The sequence below is a fragment of the Rana temporaria genome, chromosome 1 (assembly GCF_905171775.1).
Source record: "Rana temporaria chromosome 1, aRanTem1.1, whole genome shotgun sequence".
Lineage (NCBI taxonomy): Eukaryota > Metazoa > Chordata > Amphibia > Anura > Ranidae > Rana > Rana temporaria.
This window is the reverse complement of record NC_053489.1, coordinates 360,125,847-360,142,568: the sequence shown is the minus strand read 5'-3', so window position 1 is coordinate 360,142,568 and position 16,722 is coordinate 360,125,847. Positions and strand designations below refer to the sequence as shown.

The window sequence follows — 16,722 nt, the reverse complement described above, 5'->3', positions numbered from 1 at the left end:
GTACGATTTTCATTTAATCAGTGCAGTTGTTGTGTGAAAATACAATACACAACACATGACATCACTTCCGACTTTTTTTTTTTCTGTCGTACGAAAATTTATCTAACTTTAGTAAACTCTTCATTTTTTATATGCGACTAAAAAAAACAGACAATCTGCCATCCCATTTTCGGATCGTGTGTGCGGGACACTAGGCCCTATTACCATACAATCGATTCTGAATCGCGGGTGAGAATTGAGGCAAGATTCCAAATTGCCGAATGGCACCGCAATTACGGCGCAAAATGTGAGAATTGCGGCAAAACACGCGTGTAAAATTGTACCTGGTTCAGAGCCAAAATCTGGCCCCTAAACCTTTCCGATGTGACAAACACACATAGAGCAGTCCATTCAAGCTCTATGTGCAACACGCTTTCCTACATATAAATCGCTCTTTTTAAATTGCGTTCAAAATGCACAGGGCGCTTTTGAGTGCTGCTTGCGGGACTTTTCAGAAACGTTTCGCAAGCGCACCGCCCCAGTGTGAAAAGTCACATTAAAATGAATGGGAGGCAGTTTTCAGGCATTATTTAGAGGCTATTTCTGGTGTTAAAATTCCTGAAAACTGCCTCCCATTCAATTCAATGTGACTTTTCACACTGGGGCGGTGCGCTTGCGAAACGTTAGCAGCATCTTTGAGGCAGTTTGGGAGCCCTGTATACAGCGCCCCTGTGTTTATTTTTACTAGTAATGGCAGCGATCAGCGACTTATAGCAGGACTGCGACATTGAGGTGGACAAATGGGACACTAAGTGACACTTTTGCGCGCACGCCTCAGACCTGGAAGTGCAAAATCACGTACACCTACATGGTTGTGTCACAGGAGCTCCGCCAGTATAATATTATTATTATACAGGATTTATATAAAGGCGACAGTTTGCACAACGCTTTACAACATGAGGGCTGACAATACAAATACAATACAGTAGGAATCAGAGGGCCCTGCTCGTTAGAGCTTACAATCTAAGAATATGCACAGTATACGTTCGGCAAGCGGTTAATATTATTACTATACAGGCTTTGTAAAGCGCCAACAGTTTGCGCAGTACTTTACAATATAATATAAGGTGGTGTTATATTAATTTCTATTGGGCAAAGTGTGGTGCAAGGTGGTGGGTTGCATTGGGCTGTGCAGAAAAAAACGTACGGCATGCTTTTTTCGGCGCACACCACCGCTAGAGTTGCCGCCTCACCTGTTTAAACCCAAACACACATAATAATTACACAGGTTCTGGGGCTAATTTCTAGACTGTAAGCTCTAATGAGCAGGCCCCCCTGATCCCTCCTGTATTGAATTGTATTGTGACCGTACTGTCTTCCATGATGTTGTAAAGCGCTGCGCAAACTGGTGGCGCTATATAATAATAATAATAATAATTTAATGCAGAGAAGGCACCAAGTACGTTTATTTAGCGCCTTAATCAACCACAGAACCTGTGTAATTAATATGTGTTCAGGTTTAAAGGAATGAGGTGGCAACCCTATGCAACAAAGGCATTTTGTTGTGCGTTGGGACTGCGTTGAAATAGCGTCCCACGGCACCTGGTGGAATAGGGCATAATTATTCACAGAGGTGACAAGACTGGCCCTCAGGAAGGTTGTACTCTTTTATTTTGCGCTACTGTTTCCTCCCCAAGCCCACACAAAGCAACGAGAGGAGGCTGAGGGGTTAAGGCTTGCAGCCACACTCTAAGTTCCAGGCTTTCATGGGTTAAGAGAGTCCACCATCACTTTGATTGGCAGCTCAGCGACTCGCAACCAATGAGGGAGAAGCAACCGGAGCCCACGTGGGGCAGAGCGGAGCGGGATTGGCTGGAGTTAGCTGGGGCAGCCTGCAGGAGCCCGGACCCACGTGGAGCTGGCGGCCGCTGATTGAGCCGGAGGGAGGGGCTGCACCGAGCACCGGGAGACTGGGCCCGACTGGACACCGGCTCCTCCTACCTCGGGGCCCGGTGAGAAGGGGCGATCCGGGGGGGAGGTGGGGGGAAGAGGACGGGGAGACGGAGAGGCCTGTGTGGAGAGGAGGAGGAGAAAGAAGAAGAGGGGGGAGGAGGGAGAATCCCCCGTATGTGTGTGTGGTGTACACAGACAGGGGAGAGGGACACAACACCGGGGTGACCACAGGAGGAAGATGTGTGTGTATGCTGGAGGGACATGAGGCCGACCATTGTCTGGAGGTGATATACATGGGAGCCATCTCCATCCTGTGTTGTTGTGTATTGCCCACTTCCATTGATAGACAAGGAAAGATGGTGGGGGGCCATTGTAGGAGGTGGGTCACTTACCCCAGGGACATTAGTGTCCGGACAGAACTTTTCTATGGATTGGGAGGAATTAGAATGTGGGGTCTGGGGGGAGTTTGCTCCCATTCACACTTGCTGCATGCTGGAACATTTTATGTGTGGGCTGGGCTTCCTTGTGGGGGTGGGGCCTAGTTTTGATACAGGACCAGGGGCGCAGACCGGTCCGTATGCTAAATGGTGTTTTGACTGCGAGTGGTCGCTGTTGTGCGCCAGCAGGCCCTTGCATTGTTACAAAGCACAGCACCACCCCCCATCATGGTGACCGGTCTATATGCTAAAGGACATTTCTCTTTTTTACCTACAGGATGGTCCCTGTTGTGCGCTGGTGGTACCTTATTTTGCTATAATGCACAGCGCCACCCCCCCATCACCAGTACACAACAGAGAGCGTCCTGTATGCAACAAAGAACATGGTCAGCATGCTGGATGGTCGCTGTCGTGTGCCCGCGGGCCTTGTGTTCTTACACGGCACCAGCCCCTTTAGGGTGACCAGTCTATATGCTAAAGGACATTTTATTTTTACCTATGGGATGGTCCCTGTTGTGCGCTGGTGGTGCCTTATGTTGCTATAATGCACAGCAGCAGAGGGCATCCCGTATGCAACAAGGAACACGGTCCGCAAGCAGGTTGGTCACTGTGGTGCGCCAGCGGGGCCTTGCGTTGTTGCACAGCACCACCCCCTTTGGGGTGACCAGTCTATATGCCAAAGGACTTTTTATTTTTTTACCTATGGGATGGTGCCTGTTGTGCGCTGGTGGTGCCTTATGTTGCTATAATGCACAGCAGCACGCAAGTGTCCTGTATGCGACAAGGGACGCGGTTAGCAAGCAGGTTGGTCACTGGTGTGCCAGCAGGGCCTTGCATTGTTGCACAGCACCACCCCTTTTAGGGTGACCGGTCTATATTCTAAAGGATATTTTATTTTTTTTACCTACAGGATGGTCCCTGTTCGCTGGCGGTGCGTTATGTTGCATTAATGCAAAGCAGAGAGCGTCCTGTATGCAACAAGGAACGCGGTCAGCATGCAGGATGGTTGCTGTGGTGTGCCAGTGGGGCCTTGTGGTGTTACAATGCACAGCACCTCCCCCTTTAGGGTGACCAGTCTATATGCCATAGGACTTTTTTTACAGCTATGGGATGGTCCCTGTTGTGCGCTGGTGGTGCCTTATGTTGCTATAATGCACAGCATCACCAGCACACAACAGTGTCCTATATGCGACAAAACACTGTCAGCATGCGGGATAGTCCCTTGTGTGGGGACAGTGCCTTGCACTGTTAGGCCCCTTTCGCACCGACGGACCGAATGGGGTCCGCCTGTCAGTTTTTCAGCCAGACCCGATCGGACCATCCATATCTCTCTATGGAGCAGCGGATGTCAGTGGACATCTGTCCACTAAAAACAAAGATGAGGATAATTTCACCGTCCGTAAATCTGATTGTATGACAGTTGGATGGTTTTCGGACAGGCGGTCCATTTCCATCCGACCGCTCCATAGAGAACAGTGGGTTGTGTGGGGGATCGAGCAGGTGGATGACAGGTCCACTTGATGGAGTCCACCCCATCTGAAAGGGGCCTGTTTACTTTTTGTTCCCTTTTTTTTTATAAATGTCAGTGATATTTCATCAATTTCAGTTGAGCAGTGGTGTGTAAAAGTGCAGTGTCTCTACACCTAGTATGAACACGACTTCAGGACCCTTTCACATGGGTACCCTCCGTTCCGATTAGCAGGGGATCTGTCCGCTGATCCCCTGCTGAATGGAGCAGAGAAGGACGGATGACCGGTCTGTGCCCACTCAGTTTACATGAGCCCGGTAGTAAATGGACTCCGCTGTCCGTTTTTACACCCGGCTGCCTCTGATCCGGCCTGCCTAAGCGGGCCTTATTGGACCTGGAGGTGTGCGGGTACACAAATCCATTTACACCCATCAGTCCAAAGAAAAACATGGAGCTTCCAATCTGGTCTGCCTGAAAAAAGACAGGCAGACCTGATTGGATCACCTGTATGAAAAGGTCTGAACCCTAGTTCACACCATTGCGATTTGACAGTTTAAAATCGCATGACAAGTTGCACCCCATTGCTGGCAATGGAATTGCTCAAATCTTTGCAACTGAAAGGTTCCTGCATTACTTTTTTGTGATTACCTTGTGACTTGCTTTGATCTCTGTTAAAGCGGAGTTCCACCCAAAAATGGAACTTCTGCTTTTTGGAACCTTCCCCCCTCCGGTGTCACACTTGGCACCTTTTAGGGAGGAGGGGGGTGCAGATACCTGTATAATAGTGGAGCCAAGGGAGTCACTGCCCCCCCCCGCTGGCTTCTGGGAAACGCACTGGTCCCTGGAGACAGCGGGGACCACTGGGAACACGCCGCTCTACTCGCCCATGCCCAGTAGGGAACCGGGCAGTGAAGCCGCAAGGCTTCACTTCATGATTCCCTCACCGAGGCGGGGGCAACAGACGAGCGATTGCTCGTTTTCTGCTGCAAACATCGCAGGCGCACTGGACAGGTAAGTGTCCATTTATTAAAAGTTAGCAGCTGCAGTATTTGTAGCTGCTGGCTTTTAATAAAAAAATTTGCGGGACCTCCGCTTTAATGCTTGCGCTCTTTGTTAAATGAAATTGGAGGTCCAACTTGGCCTGATCTGCGGTTTTGAAAATCGCGCTGCAGTAGATTTCAAAGCCGCACTGGTGTGATCCGGGCTTGCTGTCCCATTTAGGCCTTGTTCATAAATGGTGTACAATACCATAAACGCATGCATTGCAGTGTTTACCCACACAGGTATTCCATGCATCCCTGTGCAGGAAGTCTTATTGATGTCTATCGGGACACAGCGGCTGTATCTCAATTTGACATTGGTGTGGTTTCAGGTTCCTGAACCCACACATTCTGTGCTCGGGGAATTGTACCCAAATGGCAGCTGTGTCCATGCAGCCAAATAGATATCAGTGGTACTGCCTGCACAGGTAACCGGCATATGGTATTGTGTGTAATCTGTGTGAACAAGGTCTTTGTGGTTTTCAGACAGGAAGTCAGGCAAAAGCCACATCAGGGACACAGACGGCAATCAAAATGGGACTCCTATTTGTGTGTTGCTGCTGGAGGTTCTCTCTCAGGGGTTCATTTCATTGTCACATTTAGCTGATGGTACTTCACATTTATTACTGACCCCCCCCCAATGCAAATGTAAACAAGCCCTAAGCATGAGGAATTTCCTATGGAGGATAGTAGGAACACACAACAGGGATTCTAATCCTTTACCGCTCTCTCCAAAAATAAAGGAAAAAGTTTTGACCAAACATACGCTTTCAATATTTTATATATTTACTTTTGTAACACTTCACTCTTACCACAAGTCTGTTCTCTGTGCCATGAGTTTCCTCCGGATCTGTCAGCACCTCTCCTCCCTGATCTCCTCTGGCAAGGCTTCAAACTCGGGATAGGCCGTCATGTTTCTGTGGCTGCCTTCAAGGCATAGGCACCCCTCAGCCTTCCTCCACACCTCTCTGTATACCTACACACCCTGCTCCTCCTTGCATCCCTCTTCTGCTGCCTTTCTGTGCCTGTAATTTAACAAGGTGTCTGCATTGTGCGTTTATGATTTGTGGAATATAGCTGCTAAAGGACTGTTTTGAAGTACTTTTGGTGATGTAGATTGGTTTCTTCAGAGCCCAATAATGCTTGCTCCTATGTAAACAAGCCAGTTTAGCGACCGTAGTTCCTTATTATTCACTTCCTTTGTAATACTGTAGACATTAATATGCTATTTTCTGTTTGCAACATGTGCAAGTATTTATTCACGGTCTGTTCAACGGAAGTTTATTGTCTAAAAGGGATGTATTTGTTAGTCATCATAGATGTTGCCATGGGTAGATTTCCTAATTGGCAAGCATGTTGTTTTGGTCATGTGATCTGTGTGTGCCCTATTAAGATGATCAAATGAAAAATCGCCCCTCAACTGGGTCTTCCCATCCATAGGCAGGACTGACTTCCCAATCGTGTTTAGGCCTCGTTGACATCTATGTGTGTTTAGTGCTTTTTGCAGAAGCGCACTACAGTCCATTTAACATGGTTGCCTATGGGACACGTTCACATTTAGCTATATTATTTTTTTTATTGGAAAGCATCAGGGGCTTTTTTTTATTTATATAATCACGCAAAATTGTGCTTTTTGGTTCAATAGACATCAATGGAGACACTACAGAAAGGCATGTAAGGCGTGTGAGCTTGCTCCTGAGCCCTGCTGCCACGTCCATTGACTCTGTCCTGCCCCCATCACTGGAGTTGATTGACAGGACCAAGAGCCAATGGCCCCCGCTGCTATCAATATTCCCAATGAGGAGGGTGACAGCGGTGAGACCCGCTGTTCTCATGTACGTCACTAGATAAGCTCGGGTAAGAATAAAGTAGGTGCTGGCGGGATTTTGCAGCATGGAGTTTAAAATTGAATCTAGGGTATGATTTTATTCAATAGTTCCATTAGTCCAGCTTGACTAAAGTAAGTATGCATATCATACCTGAGCGATCCCTGTGGTAGCTGCAAATCACTGTGGTAGTTGGTCCTGTGTTAAGTGGGTTCCCTTCTGCATAGTAACCACAGTGGGATCGCTCGTTTGGCACTGTCCCTATTTACAGAAGACAATGTATTTTTTTTTTCTAGCTCTAGGACAGGGGTAGTGAATTAAAACTCAAGGAGGACCGGTAACTAAATTTCTTTTTTGGCCGAGGTCCAAATCACAAGTCTGTGCAATGAAAGATCGTATGCATCTACTTTGCTTTTTTGCCACAAGCGGCACTTTCTGGCGCTTTTCTTACGGTTTCCGCCACACTCTGCTAATACTCTGTCCCCAATAGTGTTCCCCCCTTACATCAAGCGCCCCCTACCACAGTAATTCATTTCATTTGGTGCCCCCATCAGACTACCCCATAAATCAGTTGCCACCATCAGAGTACTATTATATCATGTGTACCCCATCAGAGTACCCCCTTACATCAGGTATTCCCATCATAGTGCCCTCTTACATCGGGTTTCTTTATCAGAAAGCCCCCTTGCATCTAGTGTCTCCCATCAGAGTGCCCCCTTACATTATTTGTCCCCATCAGAGTGCCCCCTTACATTATTTGTCCCCATCAGAGTGCCCCCTTACATTATTTGTCCCCATCAGAGTGCCCCCTTACATTATTTGTCCCCATCAGAGTGCTCCCATACATTATGCGCTGTCATCAGAGTGCCCCTTCACCAGGTGGCTTCTTTACATCGGGTGCCCTCTTAACATAAAATAAGGGGCACGCTTACACGGACAGACGGTCCGTGTTCACCCGATCCCCCCCCCCATAGGGGAGAGCGGAGAAAAGACAGGGCGGTCCCTGCACAGTGTGCGGGGACCACCCTGTCATCCGCCGGCTCAGCGGGGATCAACAGAGCGATCCCCGCTGAGCAAGTGGAGGTTCATTACTGATCCGCCCCGTGTGAAAGGGACCCAAGTCTGTTTTTTCAAAACCTCAAACTCCCCAGCAGAATGCATCAGTTTACGTGGATAAGACAAGCCACTTAAAGGGGAGTTCCACCCACAATTTCACTTTTTAAATATAAATACCCCTGTAATACACAAGCTTAATGTATTCTAGTAAAGTTAGTCTGTAAACTAAGGTCCGTTTTGTTAGGTTGTTACCGAATTTAGATAGTTTATAATCTAGAAATAGACCGTGGCCATCTTAAGTGTGGGCATTATGAAGCCAGACTGTATGACTTCCTGGATTTCAGCTTTGCATATCTCGCACATGCTCAGTGCACAAGCAATGTAATAGGTTTCAGTCAGGTTTGCAAGGACTACTGGGAAACATGATGCCTATCCCAGAAACCCTTGCAAATAGCCTAGGCAAATAAGGAGGAGGAAGTAATGAAGGACTACAAAATAAAGGTATTTACAAGCAACAAATTAAATAAAAATTGTCCATTCTGAACACTATGAGATTAGAGCATACAGCACAGACAAACATAAAAAAATGGGTGGAACTCCACTTTAACACTGGTAGGGGTGATTAAAATGATCAGCATTTATTTATTCATTCATGCGAAACCTTTATTCCAAAAGGGGGGGGGAAACCTGTTTGCTGTAATTCAATATAGTGTGATTTGGTGTGTGGCTTAAATTTCGTTTGTGTATTTAAATCTGATAAAACATTGAACGCAAAACCCCCCCCCCCCCCCCCCCCCCCTCAAACTGACAATGCTGCAGTCTACTGTGCACCCTGTGCTCATCCCTTCAGTTGTCTAATACCGGAGGTGTTACTGGCCAGATCGCTAGGGGGGGGAGCCAAAGAAAGGAAAACAAATGCAGCCACCACATCTAATGATTGGTAAGCTGCAATATAATACATTTTTAGCTTTAAAGAATACAAGACATTCTCTTATTGGATGAGGTGGCGATTGTGATGTCTTTCCCACACACAGCTCCACCACATCCAATCAGGAAACTCCTTGTATTCTTCAAATTATAATAATGCATGATCTGTGAATGGTGGCAGTGTCGTGTGAGCGATCCTTTTGTAGTTACAATGCAGAAAGGCAGCTGCTCTGCACAAGACCCTGAAGGCTCTGCTATATCACTGTAATAGTGACGACTCATTACATTGATGTCCAATTTCCACAGGGATTGCTCAGGTATGATATACAATTATACTTGCAATGGTCCAAACTACACTAATGAAATAAAATTCATACAGAAACTTTAGCTTTAACTCATGATGTCTTTAATGAAACCTTTCCTATTTGAAAACCCTCTTCCATAGCTTTTATTTTTTCTGTTGTATTGTAGAATGCAGATTATTATTATTATTATTATTATTATTATTATTATTATTATTATTCAAGAAATTGAGAAAATATATATACGCTCCTTTTTTTTATTTTTCTGTGGTATTTTGATATTGACCTATACCAAACAAATATTCTGCTTGTCCTTCTCAAAACAACTTGACAGTTGCCTCTACAAAAAAAAAAGAGAGAAACCGCGAGACTTGGCTTTGGCTGTCTAGCAACACGCCAGACTAGAAGCTCATACATTCAGTGCTGCCAGGTTGCATTGCATCTCTACAGAATAGAGAAGAGGAAGGATTTTTTTTTCTTTCTCTTCCAGACTCTACAGCTTCTAGTGGGAGATTAATTGCTGCTCTCTGGATTCCACAGAAAGGCAGTGTGTCCTGTCAGGCGGAACTATGTGTTTGGAACTTCTTCACTCTCAGAATTGCTTCTCTCTTTCTCTCTCTCTCTCCCTAAATAGTAGCTTCCCATACACAATGCAGGCTAGAAGCACTAGTTCCTCAGCTTTAGTCATTGGTTCTACTAGTAAGGGAAAAAGCTGTGGGATGCTAAATTAGTAACAAACCATTTATTTCCCTTCTAGTTATTTATACTTCACTTCCCGGGTTGTTCATTTAACCTAAGTGTTGTAAAAGCTGCCTGGCCCTGGGAGAAATAATGGTCTATAAAGAAATACGCAGCAGCAAAGTAGATTTGATGATGAAATTGTTGCTGGAGAGCCATAGCCAAAAAGAAAGCAATGGAGAACCAGAAGATCTGGTGCACATAAGGAAGATTAGATGAATGTGTATCTGCAGTTACAGTTTTGGGGAACACTGATGTAACTGAAGATATCCAAGAAAAATTTGAAAGAAAATGAAGACCTAAAAATACATATATACATATAAACTGTACATGTGGTTTAAAAATAAAGCTGCAGGTGCTTTTTAAATATAAGAAGTTTTAATAGCTGATTATTTCTAGATTTTCTATGGCATTACCGTAGCTACAAGTCTTATACCAGAGTGAATGATCAGCTGTTTTAAGACTGTTCATCTCTTCTTTTCCAGGACAGGTCCATAATAGAACTTGAGACAAGTCACCCTACCTCTGAAGATGTTTCCACAAAACAGACCCCCAGTAAGTACATGTGTCTTATGATGGTGCTTTAGCCTCTGTATGCGAGAATGACATTACCTGTGGTTGATGGCCTAACAAAGAGCGAATGTTTGCCTTGGAGTATTCATAATCCCCCTAAATTATTTGAAGATGAACAGTGTTTTAGACTTTGAAGCAGTAATTGTCAAGAAATATTCTACTTGGATGTCAAATTCCCTCAATGGAAGCTGCAGCAGTCAGTGCACAGTCTGCCATGGTTCATGTATGTTCCTTTTAGGTGACCACTTGGCAATCTGCCAGAGCCTTCTATATTGATCTGACCATTGATATGAATGGCCTAATCAGTTACACATAGGGACACTTGCAGCTGAGGAGTGTGTGTCAGAAATAAGTCTCCAGACAGGGTAGGAAATCTGTGGTTTTGAAAGCTGATGTCAGAGTATCTAATTTACTAAGATCTTTCACACATGTGGGGAGAGTGTTTTATTGCTCCCTCACAACCGCCCAAATAAAACCTAACATACAGCAGTAGTGGGCTGTTCACATGGTATAATGCTTTGCGGCCAAAGCAAGTTTAATGCATCTTAACCACTTAACCCCCGGACCATATTGCTGGTCAAAGACCAGAGCACTTTTTGCGTATAGGCACTGCGTCGCTTTAACTGACAATTGCGCGGTCGTGCGACGTGGCTCCCAAACAAAATTGGCGTCCTTTTTTTTCCCACAAATAGAGCTTTCTTTTGGTGGTATTTGATCACCCCTGCGGTTTTTGGTTTTTGCACTATAGACAAAAATAGAGCGACAATTTTGAAAAAAATTAATATATTTTTTAACTTTTTACCATAATAAATATCCCCCAAAAATATATAAACATTTTTTTTCCTCGGTTTAGGCCAATACGTATTCTTCTACATATTTTTCGTTAAAATCGCAATAAGCGTTTATTGATTTAGTTTGCGCAAAAGTTATATCGTTTACAAAATAGGGGGTAGTTTTATGGTATTTTTACTAGTAATGGCGGCGATCAGCGTTTTTGTTTTTTTCTCTCGGTACTGTGACATTATGGCGGACACTTTTGACACATATTTTTGGGACCATTGGCATTTTTATAGTGATCAGTGCTATAAAAATGCATTGATTACTATAAAAATGCCACTGGCAGGGAAGGGGTTAACACTAGGGGGTGGGGAAGGGGTTAAGTATGTTCCCTGGGTGTGTTCTAACTGTAGGGGGGGGTGGACTCACCAGGGGAAATGACTGATCGCTGTTCATACATTGTATGAACAAGATGGTCAGGCATTTCTCCCCTGACAGAACCGGGCGCTGTGTGTTTACACACAGCTCCCGGTTCTCTCTCTGTACTGAGCGATCACGGGTGCCCGGCGGCGATCGGGCACGCGGGTGGGAGTCAGGAGCGAGGGGGGGACGCGCGCGCCCCTATTGGCTGCTTGGCGAAATGACGTATATCTACGTGCTCTCGCCCAGCAGAGCCGACCTGCCGCCGTATAACTGCGGCTGCTGGTCGGCAAGCAGTTAAGTTGTCAAGTGACACCACTTGTTAACCTTGCTCATTCTAATAAATGGGGCCATGCTGCAAATGCTTGGCTTGTGGTTGCAGCCTGTTGGTTCCATTTTCAATTCCCATTCAGCAAATGAAACCTAGCAAAAAAAAAGGGGCATCCAGTAAGTGGCAGGGTTGCCACCTGTAAGCTGTTGCCTCCCTGAAAAGTGATTGTTTGTGGGTCTTTTCACAGATGGCTGCAGTGTGCACTTAGCTTTTATTGTTACTTTAGGGATAAGTTATCCGAAATTGTCTTGACTATTTGAGTTGACGAAACCATATAAAATGGACATGCAGCAGATTGCAAATTAAGAGTTCAAATTAAGATTATTTTTTATTTTTTTTGAAGAACGTCGGCATTTTAATAACAATACAATCCGTGGTTATTTGACAATCCAATATAAGTTTTTATCGTGTTGTGAGTGCTGTCTATCTGCTGGTCTTCTCCTTCCACAACATCCTGGATTCCCTGCATGTTTTGCAGTTTCTCCTTTGCTGTTTATTTTCAATTTCTAAGGACTACATATCCCGTGGTACCTTGCAAGCCGTGACTCCTCCTCAAACTCCTCCCCTCAGCACCTCTGTAGGTAGGAAGGCAGGCTTTGTGAAATGTGTGACACAGTTGTGCATATTTACAGGACATGTCATTCCAAGAAAAATGTTTGAGAACCGTTGATTCGCCTGCACCATACACTAGCTACAAATTCTAAAATAACATCCTCACTCTATAGGCATAATGTGTCTGTGGGTACCCAAAAAGTCCACTTATTACTTTTCTTCTTATCAGTCTATATTTGGATGTGGTACCATAATTTGAGCCCAGTCCTAGTAAAGGTGTAAGATTTTTTAACAAAGTTGGCTTACAAACTTCAAGATCATTAAGATTAATAGGGATACACTAGAAGTAATTGAACTGCATTGTAGAATTGAATATGATTTTTACAGTGAGATTATTGCAGTTACCGAATAGGATGGGAAGTAGGGGGTTTAAAAGCTAGACTCTTATCTCATTGTGTGACTCAAGTGATTGTGAAAAAAGTGTTTGTGTCCCCGTCAGGGATGCAGCAGGGCTACCATGGGTTTACGTGCAAGGAAGGAGTGTTTTTTTTTTTTTTTTTTTTTTTTTCTCCCTTCCTGCTCTTCCTAAAAAGTTTGCGGCCTAGATAGATGGGACTGGTGAAGGGGATGAAATGTGTGTATGTGTTGCAATAGGATTGCTTTACTAAATGAGTACAGGCTGTTTACTACGCAGTGTGAATTTTTACTGGGCTTAGCGATTGAGTGGAAGCTGTACTGGTGTCGGTCATCCAATATTGTACAAGCAATAATCCTGTTTGTTTTTTGAACATGATTGGATATTGTTTGAGTAACTTTTCACTTGGCTTTTTATTCAATTTTTCAAAATTGAACATGCTATAGTCCCAAATCATCCCATTGTAGGAAGTTGCCTGGAGTTTTTTCTTAAAGTGTTAGTAAAGCCACTCTACTTCACATGTATACACCCTCAACACTGTCTCCTATTCCAGTGTCCCCCCCCCTCTGTGATTTATTAATGTTGTAAATACTTAATTTCAGAGCCGAGATCCACGGCATGCGGCTCCCAGCAGGGGTCCAAAAACAATAAGGATATGGACAGCCGCACTCCAGTAACTTGAAAAAGACGTGCCCTTAATTGGGTACAGGAAGAAATGCACTACAGGTATCAGCACACAGTGGGATAAACAGCTGACGCGTTTCACATTGAGTGTCCATGCTTAATCATAGCTATGTAAGGATATGGACAGCCTGTGCACTTTATGCAAATAGTGACACATGGCTATGTACAGTGGCTTTCACCCAATGAGTAGCTGTACGCTGCTTAAGGACATCTGGAACACCTGAAATACGCAGTGTCTTTACGATGCACAGGCAAATGTCCTATGTGAATGTAGCCTAAAAAGCAGCCTTCAGCTCTAGTTGAAGTTATGTTAAACACAGATCAAAATGACGCAAGCTGGTAGAAGGCTTTCAAGTAGGTTTTTATCAAGTTTCAAGTAGCACTGAAGTTTTTTGAAAGCCTGCTAGCAGCTTGTTTGAAGTGTCAGCCAGCACTCTCATTATAATCTGTGTTTAACAGCCACAGACTGGAGCTGAAGGCTACTTTTTAAAAGGCTCCAAGATATTTGTTGGAAGCTGCCTGAAGGCTCTGCAAATGTTTTGTAAAAGCTTGCTGTACACACTGTTGTTCTGTTACAAGCTAAAAGCTGTGTGCACAAGGCTTAGAAAATGTAGAGGGTTTGAGTCTGATAGGCTTCACCTCATACTACTGAAAGAAAAGGTGATTAGTCTGCTGGGGAGAAAAGCATTAAAGACCAAGGCCACCTTTTTTTTTGCCCTATTTTTTTTAAGCAAATGATCCCTCCAAAGCATTGCAACCGTGATCCGTGGATAAGGGAGTGCAGTGCACAGGCTCCTGCAGACTATTGGAAGTGTCTGTGGACTACATGTGCAGTAATCGCTGTGCTCGTGTTCTAGTGAGAACTACTAGTCCGTCTGTCCTGGTGTTAAATTGGACCTCTTCATTTATTCATTCATGCACAGATCTGTATGAATGAATGATGCAGCTGTCCAAAATGTAAGTGACAGCTGCCAAGGGGGAGAAGAGCATATGCATGCTGATGTGGGGCAGGCAACCATGTCGCACCCCAAATATGTTGTAAAAAGGTGGAGTCAGCCTTTAACCACTTGCCAACCAACGCACGCCTACTTACATAGACAGAATTGCACAGGCAGGCAGATTGGCGTACAGGTACGTCCATTTAAATCTGTCGCCCCAGGGGCACGCGTGCCTCGCGAGTGCGGCCACGGGTACCAGGAACTAGATGTTCCCGGGAGTCCCACGATTGCGATCGGCAAAAGTAGAAAAGGCGAATGCCTTTTTAAACAAGGCATTCCCCTATTCTGCCTAGTGACTCTGTCACTGATGACCGTTTCCTGTGATCGGTAAGTTAAACAGTGTGTGGTACCACTTTATCCTGCCCTGTCCATCCATAGATGCAATTTCTTTGATCAGATAACCATGGCTTCGTTGTTTACAACTGGTGTTGCAAGTCTCCACTATCTTTTGTCACACTTGTACAGTAATGGCCCATAGAAGTCTGTATGGTTGTAATGTGCAGTCACAGCCAGGATAGCACATGTAAAACAGTAGATCAGGTGTTCTTTGTGACAAACATGGGGGGACGGACGGGGGCTGGGAGAATTGAGAGTCCTATGGCGCTCTTTAGGATAGCTTCTTTGTTCTTTGATATGTTTGCCAGTATTCTGTTTACTGGACCTTTCTGCTCGGAGGTCATGTACGGACAGCAATGTTTATCAGTGGTACAGCATTCCTAGAAAGCATGAGCAACCCTTGTTTAATTTTTAGCCAATGTATGAGTTGTATTAACCTGTGTGGGTACATGGAGCTTTTTATGTAACAGACGTCGTGTTTTGAAATGTTAATTTTTTAGATTGAAATCCTGGAAAGTTTGGTTAGTTATGTAAGACTACAAATGAGTAGAGTCCAGGGCCATTATAGCAGCAAGAATCCACGCACACCATTTCTCTGTGGGGGGAAATGAACCCCTTACAGTAGCGATTATTTGCTCTTTTTGTACTTCTTTAATTTTTTTTTTTTTTTTTTTTTTAACCCCATTATGTTACTAAACATCTCAGGCCTGGGTTCACACCTGTTTTTTTTTTGGTGCTTTTTGCAGAAACACACTACAGTTTATTTACATGTTTTTCTATGGGACACGTTCACATCCAAGATTTCTTTTCAGCTGCTGCGTATTTGGAAAGGGCAAGGATTTTTTTTTATTTTTTATTAAAACAACGTTTATTAAGCATAGAAAATGCATACACAAACGGATATCAAGTGCAACATGCACTACATTTGCGGATAGGACCTATTGACGTACATACAGGCATGGCAAGAAAAAGCAGTACAGGTGCATATATAGTGCATTTTAAATGGAGGACAAAGGGGGGGCCATGATGGAGGAGCACGGCTAAACCCCCGCGTCACAAGTGGAGGCATTCCCCAGCCATCTGTCTCATATTTTATGATATTTGCCTGGGCATCCCCTGTGAACATAGAGTAGTTTTTTTAAAGGAAGGGTAATGTTAACAGCTCTGATCCACTGTTGCAGCGTGGAAGGGGGTTCCCTCATCCATGTCTTGGCTATCTGGAGCCTAGCAAGGAATAACAATTCCTGTAGGAATATATTGAGGTACTTTTCGGCCTCAGAGTGAGAGAAGCCCCAGCACGCACTGACGGGGGCAGAGGGACAGTGGGGAACCCGTGCTGTCATGGAGGAACCGGACCACCTGGGTCCAGAACCCCTGTATGCAGGGGCATGTCCAGAGGCGATGGTTGAAGTTGGCGTTGGGGTGGTCGCAGCCAGGGCAGTTGGGATTGTGGCCAGGTCTGTACCTAGAGATGCGGTAGGGTGTCGGGTATGATCGGTGGAGAATGTATAGGTGAGTGAGACGGTCAGAGGGCTTGGGAGAGACGGTTCTGCAATTGGCGAGAGCCTCCACCCAGTCCTCAGCCGACACGTCGCCCAAATCAGGTTCCAATCGGGTTTTCAGCTGACGGGCGACGGCAACGACTGAGGGCGCCTGAAGATAGGCATAGAACTGGGAGATCAGCCTCTTGGGGTCCCTACCAAGGACAATGTCCACCGGCAACGGGATCTCAAGGACAGGGACAGCGTCCCCAAACTGTGTGAGTGCATGTCGGAGCTGGAGGTAGCGGAAGAGCATATGATTGGGCAGGGCGAAGGTGTTTGAGGGATTGAAAAGACTTGACCGCCCCATGAGCCACAATTTGCGACAAGTATACAACGCTTTTGTTAACCCATAGGTCATGGTCCGGG

General features: G+C 45.1%; 1 protein-coding gene across 8 annotated transcripts in view; it reads left to right on the top strand.

Moving 5' to 3' along the window:
• Positions 1–1,851: 1,851 nt before the first annotated feature.
• The window catches only part of LOC120909999 (transducin-like enhancer protein 1), a 62,865-nt gene continuing 47,994 nt past the window's right edge, over positions 1,852–16,722 (top strand). For 4 of the 8 annotated variants that reach the window (XM_040321842.1, XM_040321849.1, XM_040321892.1 and 1 more), the window contains exons 1-2: positions 1,853–1,991; positions 10,212–10,281. In XM_040321842.1, coding sequence (XP_040177776.1) covers positions 10,258–10,281 — 24 coding nt within the window. In that variant the 5' untranslated portion in view covers positions 1,853–1,991; positions 10,212–10,257. Of the gene's footprint in view, positions 1,992–2,081; positions 2,217–10,211; positions 10,282–16,722 lie in introns of those variants that run through there. The other 4 variants (XM_040321867.1, XM_040321877.1, XM_040321858.1 and 1 more) reach the window with 2 other exon arrangements.